General features: G+C 46.9%; 1 protein-coding gene across 1 annotated transcript; it reads right to left on the bottom strand.

Annotated features, from left to right (window-relative positions):
* Positions 1-6,981: 6,981 nt before the first annotated feature.
* LOC125514337 (eukaryotic translation initiation factor 5-like) lies at positions 6,982-10,345 on the bottom strand. Its single transcript, XM_048679646.1, has 2 exons — positions 10,230-10,345; positions 6,982-8,850 (listed from the first exon to the last, which is right to left on the bottom strand). Exon 2 carries the CDS (start codon positions 8,551-8,553, stop codon positions 7,192-7,194), a length of 1,362 nt encoding a protein of 453 aa, XP_048535603.1. The 5' UTR covers positions 8,554-8,850; positions 10,230-10,345; the 3' UTR covers positions 6,982-7,191.
* Between the last annotated feature and the right edge of the window lie 3,272 nt (positions 10,346-13,617).

Below are 13,617 nucleotides of genomic sequence, written 5' to 3'. Positions count from 1 at the left end.
AAGTATCACCTTTGGGTAGTGTTTTCATCATACCTTGCACCACTTGTTGATAAGGAGAGACCCTCTGGGACGACACCTCTAAGTCGTCCACCCTATTAGGCGAGGAGTTTGGTGGAGGCATCTTGCTTTCCATCATCTCCGGGAGAAGATCCCCCGAGGAAGAGGATTGTTGAAGAAGACTGTGTGCCGAGCTGCAAAAACATATATTCTAGATATTACCCTGGTCACAAGAGAGGAACGGGATATTTTTAAAACACCCTTGTTCACTTATGATTTGGCTAAAGGCTTGTCCTCACCAGGGGACTGCGCGATGACGTCGTCCTCCAAGCCCGAGCCGCCCGACAAGGGCATCTTGCCTCGCTTAGGAGCCTTTTCCTCCCAATCTTCGGAGACGGCCCTTTTCTTACCATGAAGAGAAGGAATATTGGCTTCTCCTTTACTTTTATCTTCAGGCGATGGGATTTTGATCTCCCCGGACACAGCATCTAATATATCTTCGGGGTGGAGGCCACCTTCGGTCCTCCCGCTCTCCATCTTGTCCTCCTTCATAGGCATCTGGTACAGTGCCGGGGCCAGCATCCTTGCTAATACAGGGTCCGCTGAGTCTTCGGGAAGGGGGGCCGAACACCTAATTCGCTCTGCTTTCTTTATCAAGCCCTGGAAAAGGATAGTGTGATCACTATCGCATTACGGCATACATTGCTAAAAATTGCTCGGAAGTAGAGCGCTTACCGAGGTATCCGGATGGTTGTAGTCGAGGCCGATATCCTCGGTGGTGTCTGGCCACTGTTTTCGTTTCCCGAAAAACAACTTCCACATTCCTTTGTGCGTAGTATCGAAGAAGTGTTGGAGGGTCCATGGTCCTTCCGGATTAAACTCCCACATACGGAGAGGCCGTCACTGGTACGGCAGGACCTGGCGGACCAGCATTACCTGAATCACGTTGAAAAGACCGATGTCCTTATCAAGGAGGCTCCGGATGCGGCTCTGTAGAGTCTGCACTTCGTCAATTGACCCCCAGTCCAGCCCCTTATTAATCCATGATGCAAGCTGTAATGGAGAGCCAGATCGAAACGCAGGTATAGCCGCCCACTTTGTACCGTGGGGTTCAGTGACGTAAAACCACTCCCGCTGCCATAGGTTGGGAGTTTCGGTGAAAGAGCCTTTTGGCCAAGGAGCATTGGTAAGCTTGCTCACTGTAGCACCTCCGCACTCCGCTTGTTCCCCGTCGACTACCTTCGGCTTCACACTGAAGGTCTTGAGCCATAAGTCGGAGTGTGGGGGAGTACGGAGAAAGGCCTCGCACATGATAATGAACGTCGAGATGTGAAGGAAAGAACCTGGGGCTAGATCGTGAAAATCTAGTCCGTAGTAAAACATGAGCCCCCGGACAAAGGGATGAAGAGCGAATCCTAGCCCTCACAGGAAGTGGGAGATGAATACAACCCTCTCGCCGGATTTGGGAGTAGGAATAACCTGTCTTGAGCAGGAAGCCTGTGGGAGATCTCGGCGGTCAGGTATCTGGCCGCACGAAGCTTCGCAATATCCTCCTCTGTAACAGAGGAAGCCACCCATCGGCCCTGTGGGCTTGGTCCGGACATGATTGGGAAGCTTGAAGCAATGAAGTCGGACCTTGGGTGCTAGAACTCGAAGTTGGAAGGGCTGAGGAGAGGGGCAGTGTAAAATAAGACGGCCCTTGGCTCCTTTATAAAGGCAACGGATATCGAACGCCTCCTCCTAAGCCTGAAAACCTGCCTATTCCTAAGGAATCATACCAATGGAACGTTTGGGTTACCCACGCTCGTATTGATGAGAATCCTGCAATAAGGGGACATGATCTCTGCTTTGACAAGACGTGCCAATAAAAACCGCGCCTCGAAACGTGGAACGGCAGGACAAGAAACGGTTCGAAATAATGATCAGGCAAACGTGATGTCACATAACAAAAAGTTGTCAGCGGATTAGACTCGTGAAATATTAAACTCCCTGCAGTTGCGCGTGGTGCTTGTATTGCAGACTCGGACACGTTCATTGCGTTTGAAGACTATCTTGGAGTATTTGGATAGGGGAACCCGCCTTGCAATGCCGAAGACAATCTGCGTGCCGGACACCTCATCATTGAAGTCTGGTTCAGGGGCTACTGAGGGAGTCCTGGACTAAGGGGTCCTCGGGCGTCCGACCTACTAGACATGGGCCGGACTAATGGGCTGTGAAGATACAAAGACCGAAGACTCTACCTGTGTCCGGACGATACTCTCCTTGGCGTGGAAGGCAAGCTTGGCGTCCAAAATATGAGGATTCCTTTCTCTGTAACCGACCTTGTGTAACCCTAGATCCCTCCGGTGTCTATATAAACCGAAGGGCTAGGTCCGTAGACGGATATCCTCATAATCATAGTCAGACAGGCTAGGCTTTAGGGTTTAGTCATTACGATCTCGTGGTAGATCAACTCTTGTAATACTCATATTCATCAAGATTAATCAAGCAGGAAGTGGGGTATTACCTCCATAGAGAGGGCCCGAACCTGGATAAACATTGTGTCCCCTGTCTCCTATTACCATCGGCCTTAGACGCATAGTTCGGGACCCCCTACCCGAGATCCGCCGGTTTTGACACTGACAGCGCTCTTGCCCGGCATGGTTGCCTCGGGGCACGCGTGTATGATTGTACAAGGGTCTGAATCCTTTCTATGGCTGTCACGGGCCTCCTTTTATAGATCAAGGGGTCACCACAGTGGCAAATCAGTCATTATGCACTGATTAGATAGCAATTGTGCTATCATACCTAACTCTACAGGTAGGACAGAGCACATTAAATGCGCCGCTTAGTGTCACATCACGGTGTGCCCGGCAAGCCTTATCGGGCTGCTTTTGCCAGCTTCACGCCTTCCTACTTGACACATCTCTGGATGGGTGTCATTTGGAGATGATTTCCATATAAAGTGGCTACCGTGTGGCAGGAAACAGCCACCTAGTCACCTTGGGGCTTGACACTGCACCGATCGATGACTTGCGTCGCTGTGAGGTGGAGCGGTGGAGCCTTGGCAGGTTGGTTTGCCTTTGTTGAGCCCGGCAAGCCTGCCGGGGGAGTCTGGAGACTTGTTTCTTTGGGGCTACCTCGACCTCGCCAGGCTCGCCTACCCGGCAAGGGAGGTTTTCCATTAGTAGCATCTTGCTTCTCATGGCTTGACTTGGTCTTATTGATCCGCCCTCTGATTCCTCAAAGAGCTGATCTCTTGTGCTTGGTATGGTCTTGGATGTTGTAATCTTGTCGGGCCGGTGGCTTGATGTCCGTGCACAAGTCAGGGGGAAACATACGCCCCCGTTTGTGTACCCCGACACCACGCAAAAGGATTGCATTTTTTAATCTTTTTTCATTTTCTTTCATTGTTTTTCAAAATTGGGTCAACATTGTCGGCATCGTTATTCATAGAAAGGGGATGAATCTTTCAAAAGAAATTGTGAATACTACATATAATCCTACCTGAGTACCTTAAAATTATTTTTGCCACTTTTGGAATCAAACTATAACACACTTGTAGTAGAATTTTGAATTACTTTTGGTAAATGTCCAGAAATTCATTTAACCTGTGGAATATAGCAAAAAAACCTCAAAAACTCGACATCTTTCACCAGTAGGCCTCCAATATGGCCTATTTCATGAGAAAAATGCAAAAAAAATTATTTTCAATCTTATTTTTGGTACTTGCTTCACAAAAAAACCATTTTTGGCACTTCAAAATGATTTATTTACTTTTGTAACAAAAAATGTTCTCTCCCTTTGGCAATATTGTTTGGCATGGTAAGCCCCATGTTTGTGCCAAATATTGTCACCTTATATTGAAATATAACATGGATATAGCCATTAACTTGGTCATTTGGCTTGAAAACCATAAACCTTCCTAGATGGTAGTCCATTTTATAAACACTTTTTTTAAGAAACCATTGTGTTCCTAGTTTATCATTTTTCCTATAAAGTAGTACACATAAAAGGACTCCATGCAAAAGGATTGCATTTTTTGAATCTTTTTTTCATTTTATTTCACTTTTTAAATGGGGTTAACATTATCAACATGGTATTCATAGAAAGGGGTTGAATCTTTCAACTTTTTTGTGAATACTACATATAATCCTACCTGAGTACCTTAAAATGATTTTTGTCACGTTTTGGAACCAAATTATAACATACTTGTAGTTCAATTTTCAATTACTTTTGGTAAATGTCTAGAAATTTAGTTAATCAATGGAATATAGCATAAAAGCTCTGAAACTCAAAATATTTTGGCAGTAGGCCTCCAATATGGTCTATTTCATGTGAAAATTTGAGCGAGCGGCGCTAGTGGCCATTTGCTCACTGGAGTCACTATCAGTGACCAATCCCATGGCGGCTCGCAACGACAGCCCATTCTTGGGAACAATAGAGAGGGGGAAATGCAGAGATGTGGCAGGGGTCTATCCAAGGACACGGAGATGGTCTGTAAAGCCGGAGGGAACATGCCAGCGACGAAAGCGAGCTCAGATGCAACGGGCGGAGTCGAAGACGAAGGGGTCGATTCGGTCATCACACTGCATCAAAGCACATATGGCTCACAAGGATGGAAGAGAATGGTGAGGCGTTCCGAAGGTGTTCTCAATTCGCCGGGTGATCAGAGACGAGCGCGTGATTGGGACCAAGTGTAACGCTCTGGACACATCCGTCGGTGGTCGTTACTCCTGGCGGGATCTAGACTGGCCCCACAGATCAATACTAGTCTTTTCTGCGCACTTTGTCCTCACTCGTGCGCACGCGGGAGCAACTTCCCGGTCGGTCACCCATCCTGAAACTACTCCAAGCTGAGCATGCTTAACTTTGGAGTTCTGTCCGAATGGGCTCCCGGAAAAGAAGGAATTCCTTATTGATATGAGTAGTCTATCATCCCTAATAAGCCAGGCTATCACATACACACCCACTCAGAGAAACCGACGTCCTCGTCGGGCCACAGGAACGTTCCCTCTTGGCACATACGTTTGTGCATCCAGTCCGGTACATGTGCCATGTCGGGTGCCACGACGGATCACAAACGTCATGAACAACATGACCGCGCACCTGTCCGCAAACATCCGGGTAACCGCGAGAGTCGGCTCTGATACCAACTTGTAACGCCCCGGACACACCCGCCGGTGGTCGTTACTCCTGGCGGGATCTAGACTTGCCCCCACAGATCAATACTAGTCTTTTCTGCGCACTTTGTCCTCACTCGTGCGCATGCGGGAGCAACTTCCTGGTCGGTCACCCATCCTGAAACTACTCCAAGCTGAGCACGCTCAACTTTGGAGTTCTGTCCGAATGGGCTCCCGGAAAAGAAGGAATTCCTTATTGATATGAGTAGTCTATCATCCCTAATAAGCCGGGCTATCACACCAAGGCAGCGCAAGGGTTCCACCGGGAGGAGAGATCAGAGAGGAAGAGGGAGCATGCGAACGAGGGTGGGAGAGAGAAGAGCGAGGAAGGCGTCCTTGGTGCATGAGTATGCGGGCTGCCTCCAACCACAGAACTACCTCCGCCATGTCCTGTGCCCGCTGGCATGGCCAGAGAGTTCGGGAGCTTTTTTCCTTCCTATTTCCCTTTGTTCTATTGGTCCCACGTATAAGAAAGAGAGAGGGGTGGGTTTTTTTAGCAAGGGCTCATTGGCATGTCAACATTTTAAGCGGCCTCACATGTCAGCATTTTTAATGGTCCCACCCGTCATGAACTCATCCATGTAACGGTCAACGGGATTAACCCAACGGAAATGCACTATTTGAGCATCTGTGAGGTTCATGTAGAGGGGGAAGGGGGAAAGTGAGGAATACAAAGACGGTTGGACAAAACTGGGTACAATTAAGGAACCAGGGGCATGAAAATAAAAATCATGGGTTAAAATTTGCAGCTGCACGGCGCATGTCAGAGGACCGGAGATAAATCCAGTATGGGCGGATGTGCTTGGGCCGTCTCCATTTGCATGTGGGAGCGGTTGCCGATGGGTCGTCCTGAAAAAGATGACAGGCTTGCATGGGTATATTATGGCGAAGAAGAGAACTCTTCTCGTTAGCCCACCATGGCGTACTTTTGGGACAAAGTTAGAGTCTTCACAGGCAAGTCCAAGGCCTTCACCAACGAGCTGGACAATATCCCCTTTCACTAGGTAAAACTGTGTGGTAGTAATATCCTGTAACCACTTTTCCGATTGCTTACGAAGACCCAACCGAACCAATTTGTTTGTAGGTTAACTGGTGGTCATGTGAGATGGATCAGAGTTTCGAGCTGAACTAGATGTGCACGAGGGACAAGAGTATCTCATGGCTAGGGTCCCATTGATATGCATGTACGCTATCGAGCGGCAAGTACCACGGCGCGTGGTGGCGCAATTCGGTAGAATGCAACGCACCCCACCGAAGGATACCAACACTGGTGGCTTCGACCTTCATAGGTGAGCGACTTAACCTCTAGTTTTCTTATGGTTTGTTGTTTTTATGGTTTCTTATGGTTTGTTCTTAGAAGTCTCGGTGATTTCTTACCTGAAAGCTACAAGATTCAATGATTTCTTATGGTTTGTTGTTCCTGTACCTTGCAGGCAGAACAGAAGACGCATCTTAAGTCGTTTACGCCTCAAACAAAGTGGACCGTAGCGGAAGAAACCTATAATGCACACATTATAGAGAGATCAAAGGTGGATTTAGGGAGTATGCACCCCTTATCTGTCAATAATTTATTTACTCCCACCGTCCAAAAATACTTGTCGCACAAATAGATAAAATTAAATATATCTAGAACTAAAATACATCCAGATCTATTTCCCCGACAAGTATTTCCAGACGGAGGGAGTATGATGCTGACATTTGCAGAGTTTCGAGCTGAACAGAAGCATTTTCGAATACTGATCCATGACAATGACGGACACCTCAAACACAACTTTAAAAGACAATCAAGTGACAGCGCTGTATAATGTCAGCCAAGGCAGCATAACAGACAAAAAACCACATCATTTCATAATATAACGAGTCTACCATCACACGGTGCTTTGAAATACATCAGACGCAACACACTCAACTGACTCATACTCCAAATACTGATCCACAACGACGAGGAACACTTCAAACAAACTTCAAAAGACACTCAAGCAGTAGTGGTGGTAAAAAGGAAATGCCGAAAGGGAGCAAGCAGTACAGCGTCTCACTCCTCGTCGGACTCGGCGCTCTGGAGCCACTCCACGACGGGCTTGGCATTCTTCACGACCTGGGAGTCCTTGCCGGCAGCAACAGCTTCATTGTACCACTGCACAATGGTTTCCTCCTCAAGGAGGTCTCCGTCGTAGAGGGCCTTCAGGACGACAGGCAGCTCCTTCAAGGCCTCGGCGCTGCACTTGCTGCAGAACGCCTCGATGGACTGGAGCAGGAGCATCTGGGCGGCTTCATCAGGCACAGCAGCAGCAAGGTACTTCTTGTTCTTAACCACATCCTTGGCGAACCCCTTGCCGGCACCATGGAAGAGCGCCTCAAAGAGGGCATCCATCACGTCCTTCAGGGGCAGGGTTGAGGAGGACAGCACCCCCTTGAGCTGAGCTGCGGTGGCAGCATTGGCAAGGCTCGCCTTGATCTCTTCAACCAGTTCATCATAGGGAGTGGCTTTGGCTCCATTCTGCTTACCGTTGGAGGTCTCTTCAGCCTTTGATGTGCCATTGGCACAGCCATCATCCTTGTGCTGGGCCTGTTTCTTCTTCTTCTCAGTCTCTTCAGTGGCAAGCATAACCATTTCAGCAGTTGCTGCACTCAGCTGTTCCTCCATACGCTTTCTTGCAGCCTCTGCTGACGTGTCAGTCGCCCACTGTACATCATCATCGTCATCGTCATCATCATCTGCAGCAGCTGCAAAGTCAGCATCTCTTGGTGATGAGATATGTTCTTCATCAGAGCCCCCAGCACCCTTCTTCTTTGTGGCAACACCTTTTGCAGTACTCTCCTTGGACAAAGCACCTTTCTTCTTCCCATCCTTCTTGAGTTTCTTCATCTCCTCATCAGCTGCTTCACCTTCTTTCAGACGCTCCTTCTCAGCCCTCCTCATAGCTTTCTTGTCCTTGCCTCCTTTCTTCGCCTCTGGTGGGTTCTTCAGGATGAATGTAGTGAGCTTGTCCCTCATGTCAACATCCGAGAGGAAGCCACAGGCGGCACATTTCAGAGTTATCATCTCTTTCTTGGAGATGAGGACCTCTGTCTCAGGGTTGCCACAGCCATAACACTGGACATACTTCTTGATGAAGTTCTCGAGCAGACCAGCTAGCTTTGAAGTGTCATGGGCACCATTAACCAAGGAGATTCCTGTCTTCTCATCAAACTTTGATTGTGCCCCAAGCTCACAACCAAAGTACTTGGTTGTGTAGGAAGCAGGCCTTGCAAGTGCTTTTGCTATATCAACCATGTTCACAATATTGGTCTTGATGCCATTACCACGGCCTTCAATTTTGGTCAGCATTCTGGGCATCTTGTACCTGTAGAAGGCATCATCCTTGTTTGAAGCACCAATGTTTTGCAGCGCCATCTTGAGATAACCTTTCTGCAGCAGATGCTATCAGATGTGGCAAAATTCAGAAGAAATAGTAGCTGCAGGGAGATGACTTTGAGCACAGGCAGTGGCAAGTGAACTCTCAGAACCAGAGAACCTAATGGGCTCTTGATGCATGCAGGGGAGCACAAACTTGTGCCTTTTTCTCGTTGCACGAGAGTACTCTCCCAGCAATCCAACTGATCCCAAATAGACCGATGCTTGTTCAGACATAAAAGAAGGTTCAGCGTAGCCCTCCACTTTGTCAGATTGCAGCAAAACAGATGCTGCTACCTGGTTTAAAACAAGTGAAAGATGAAACATTAGTGATTATTCATGTAATGTGAGATTACAAGAAACCAACTGAAACAAAGGTATAATATCATTAAAGAGAAAGGACTACATTATTAATTCATGACACAGGTTGCTGGCTGAGCTAAGCATCATTGAAGAAAGGAAGCTAGTAAAATACACAACCAAATAAGCAGGTAAATAGACATTGCAAGTGAATTAGGCATCACTGCAGAAAGGAGGCTACACATCTTACACAACCAAATCAGCAGCAAAATGAACATTTATAGACAGCACATGTATGACAAACTTCAAGACAATAGGACTAAACTTTCCAAATTAATTACAACAAATCCCAATATCATACATGGGGCATGTATCAGAAGTATATCTGTCCACAGCAACAAATTTTACTAGCAAGATTTATAGGCAGCACATGTATGACAAACTTTAAGACAATAGGACTAAACTTCCCAAATTAATTACAACTACTCCCAATATCATACAAGGGTATCAAAAGTATCTCTCTCCACGAGAGACATTTTACTTGCAAGATGCAAAGATGATGTAACCATACGTGCAAATTCTGAATCAGGACATAAGATAAAATAAAAAGTTACAGCAGAATAACTGCTAAATTTAGTACAAACAATCTCCAGGCATGCACATATAATTACAAAGTATGCGTAGTTTCAAACAACAATGCGCATGCCTCCATGTACGAAGATAAAAGTGAATTTGTAGAACCCAACAAAAACAACTAACTCAATCCATTCAACTATAATGGAAACAAATACAAAGGACAGGATATCTAGACCATATAACAGACAAGAAAAAGATAACAGTCTCTAGCTACGATATTAACCTGACATGTAAGCTCACCAACAAAATACGTAACACTGATAACAGCAATCCATGTGTAGCGACAAGCCATGTACTACAATAATGACACAAGGACAGGATATTCCATCAAAACTGGCCTCAATCCAATACTAGAAACTGACAGCACTAAACGAGATCAAACCAGGGAACACCACATGACTAAAACAAGGAGGTCTAATTCAACTGCACAGTATTGCAACGTTTGTTTGAGCAAAAATTACATCACTACCGGTTCACAATCGAGATGCAAACCCTAACGTCGAGTAGCCGCCACGGGCCAAGGAATCGTCCAAGCAAACCCTAGCCGACGCCGAGCCCACAACGGCCGGCGACAGCAGATCACCAAACCCCGATGCCTACCAATCGCAACACACATCCAGATCCGATCCTCCTACCCAGACCAAACAACCCCCAAATACACCGCAAATCTAGCCGATACTAGGCACGGGAGCACACGAGAGACGAAGAGCGGGACGGGAGGGGACGGCGAGCGTTCTCACCTCGTCGGCGGGCGGGGGGCGAAACCGAAATCGATCGGAGGCTGCGGGCGGGCGGGCGGGCGGGCGGGCGGTGGCGGCGAGGCGATGGAGTGGTTGGGAGGGGGAGGAGAGGCGGGCGGTTTTTATAGGCGGGGAGGGAGAAGTAAAGGAGGCTCCCGCTAGGGCTGCCGTCCCCGGCTCGCCTTCTCCTACCGCCTCCCTTTCTCGATTTTATTTTATTTTTATTATCTTCATCGTGTCATGATCTGGCTTTTCGTCCGGTGCTACCTCAACGGCTTTCCGCGTACGCCGAAAAAAAGATATAAACGGAGGAGAGCTCAGCACGGAACAAGAGGTTCGAAATTCTTGTATTCGCAAGCAAAAACAAAAAAATCTAGTCCACGCGTTGTTTTGACGAAAAATCTCCAGCACACAACCGATGGGAAGCAGGTGCCATGTATGCGGATACGTGCATTTTCTTTCTTGCCGAGAAAGAAAGAAGGCGATCTCCTTTGCGGAGAAAGACTAGTCTTTCACCGTCGTCCTTCAGCAGCCCACCTTCACCAATAACCTGATGAGGGCGACGTCGGATTTTTGGGCGCGCAGATCGTGTTGTTTTATTAGGTTTTAGGTCCCTACTAGTTTAGGTTTTAACTGTTTGACATCTTAGATCTAGCAAGGGTGACGACGAAGCCATATCATAAAGCTTTAGCTTCTTTTGTCGACACGGCGTTTTGCTTTTGATGGGCGGTTAATGGATGCCAGCATGTTTCAAGCATGGATGGTGTGGCGACAGCGACAGCGACATACCCTATGCTGGATTTGTGTCCATGGGCTCCGTCATTCCGATGGCGTTCACTCTGGCGTTGGCAACATTCCTATGGTGGACTTGTGTCCTTAGGCTCCGTCACCGCGATCGCACATGCTCTAACGTCGATGCGGAGCACGAAAGGTTTGTTCAAGATTGGGTGTCGGTGGTTTCTCAATCGGTGACAGCTGGAAGACGATGGATTCGTCGTTGATGGTTAGTGGGTCAGGTTTTCTCCTTCGACGTCGTTGTGAGGAGTTGCCAGATTCGGAGTTCGGTGGCGTGTATGCAGTGCTGCCCTGGCCAGATTCTTTCAATGGCAATGGCTTTGCCTTTGACGAGCTACTTTTGAGGTCTGAAAAGCTGTAAAATAGCGATGGAGTCGCGTCGAGCTCGGTGAAGAGGTGGTATGTCCCTTTTTCCTTCTATGTTCGTTATGGTGGTGTCAGAGACGCATGATGGAAGTTGGCATCAAGCTCAGGAGATTATTCGGTCTTAATTGTAATAGCCTTTCTTTGATGAGGTCGTTTGGGTTGAAGCTTGGATTTTGTTGTCTTTTTTGTTTTATCAAGTTGGCGTCTACGTGGTTTGTACTTTATTTTTATTATATGAATGTGACTCGTATTATCATAAAAAAAAGGTGGCATGCGTTTACACAGTGAATACTCGCACACCTTGTCTACTCTCAAAAAAATGAGTTTGTTCAGTTTTATCACTACCTTTATCCTAATAGTATTCAAAATGTGTTTCTGAAAGATTGTTTCATTTCAATATTTATTTATGTTGGTCATAAGATGGCAAAGGAAGTTATTTACTTCTTGTAAATTTCATGTTTTCTATGCATCTAGTAACAGTGCGGAGATAGGGGTGCTAGCCAGGGCCTGGAGCCAGGCCAACATGCAAATATTTCCACTAGGACACTGAGTATTTCAGCTAAAACAGTGTATTAGCTTTATATTCCGTTGGTCTGGCCCTCCCCAAGCTAGTTTAGCAGCTCTTGGCCCTATCCATTCAGGTTTTCTCGCTCCGCCACTGCCTAGTACTAACATCAATGAGGCATAGTCGCTTCCCCGCAAAAAGAAGAGTAAACAATACATTAGCTCAAAATCAACTAGAAAATGATGGACATTGTCCACACGCAGAGAGCAACCGAAAACTTGTACTTCCTCCATTTCATAATGTAGTGCGTATAGATTTTTTTCGCACGTCGAACTTTGCAAACTTTGACCACATTTAGAGAGAAAAATATTTACATTTAAAATACCAAACGCATATCACTGGATACACCGTGAGTTATACTTTCATATTGTATATGTTTGGTATTGTAGATATAGATAGTTTTCTTCATAAACTCAGTCAAAGTTTGCTAAGTTTGACTTAAAAAAAATGTACATGCACTATATTATGGAATGGATGGAGTAAGTAAAAGTTTGGCATCAAAATTGTCATTGTATCACATTCATTGTGAAAATCAAAAGTTAATAGAGAAACTTCACGATAAAGGCAAATAATTCGTTTGGTATGTATTTATTGGATTCTAGACTAGACTCAAATCATGATAGCCAACAATGCGGTAGTGGCACAGGAGCGGCTGAGAAAGATTACCAATATCCTACTGAAAATGCGGTTTACTAGTGCCGTGCTAAAAGCGTAGGGTCCAGTTTACGATCCAAAAAAACGTGGAGTCCTGCCTAGAACACAACCAATTCAAAGAACAGCTGTTACGGCGGAAAGAGGAAGAAAACGATTGAGTACACGGTGACATCCTTTTTCTTCTTTATATGGGGAGTGCTTCGGTACAACCCCCTAAAACGTATAATGGATAGTATGGTAATTTCACATTAGGTATAGGAATACCCACCCGATGCCGTACGTCCGCGTGTGACGTCATACGCCCGCCCGCGTATGCCGCATCCGTCGTTGTACGTACGCCCGCCCGCGTACCTGCACCCGTCGCCATACGTCACCGTCGTACGCCCGCCCACGTTGGCGTCGACAGTTGTTGAAGGAAAAAAAAGACACGGTAGCCGCCGACGCACGCCGTCGAAACCCTGAACCCTAACGCATCCATGCCGTCTCCACGTCGGCCCCCGTCTGCACGAAGTCACCGTCGCCCGGGTCGCCGCCCAAGCAGGCCGCCGCGCGTGCCCCGGCGCCGTTACCGCTGCCGCCGCGCGTGCCCCGATGCTGTTGGCGCTGCCGCGCGTCCCAGATGGCCGCCCACCCGCGATCTACGTCGCTGGCTCCCTCCGCGCACTACGCGTGCTACGACCAGCCATCGTCCTCACGCCGTCAATATGCCCTAGAGGCAATAATAAAAGGATTATTATTATATTTCCTTGTTCATGATAATTGTCTTTTATTCATGCTATAATTATGTTATCCGGAAATCGTAATACATGTGTGAATTCTTAGACACCAACATGTCCCTAGTAAGCCTCTATTTGACTAGCTCGTTGATCAACAGATAGTCATGGTTTTCTGACTATGGACATTGGATGTCATTGATAACGAGATCACATCATTAGGAGAATGATGTGATGGATAAGACCCAATCCTAAACATAGCACAAGATCGTATAGTTCGTTTGCTAGAGTTTTC

This window comes from Triticum urartu, chromosome 6, assembly GCF_003073215.2.
Source record: "Triticum urartu cultivar G1812 chromosome 6, Tu2.1, whole genome shotgun sequence".
Classification (NCBI taxonomy): Eukaryota; Viridiplantae; Streptophyta; class Magnoliopsida; order Poales; family Poaceae; genus Triticum; species Triticum urartu.
The sequence above is the reverse complement of the archived record's forward strand: the minus strand, read 5'-3'. Positions and strand labels throughout refer to the sequence as shown.

Excerpts from the sequence above, each read along its gene's own strand:
- LOC125514337 (XM_048679646.1), bottom strand. The coding sequence starts at position 8,553 with ATGGCGCTGCAAAACATTGGTGCTTCAAACAAGGATGATGCCTTCTAC.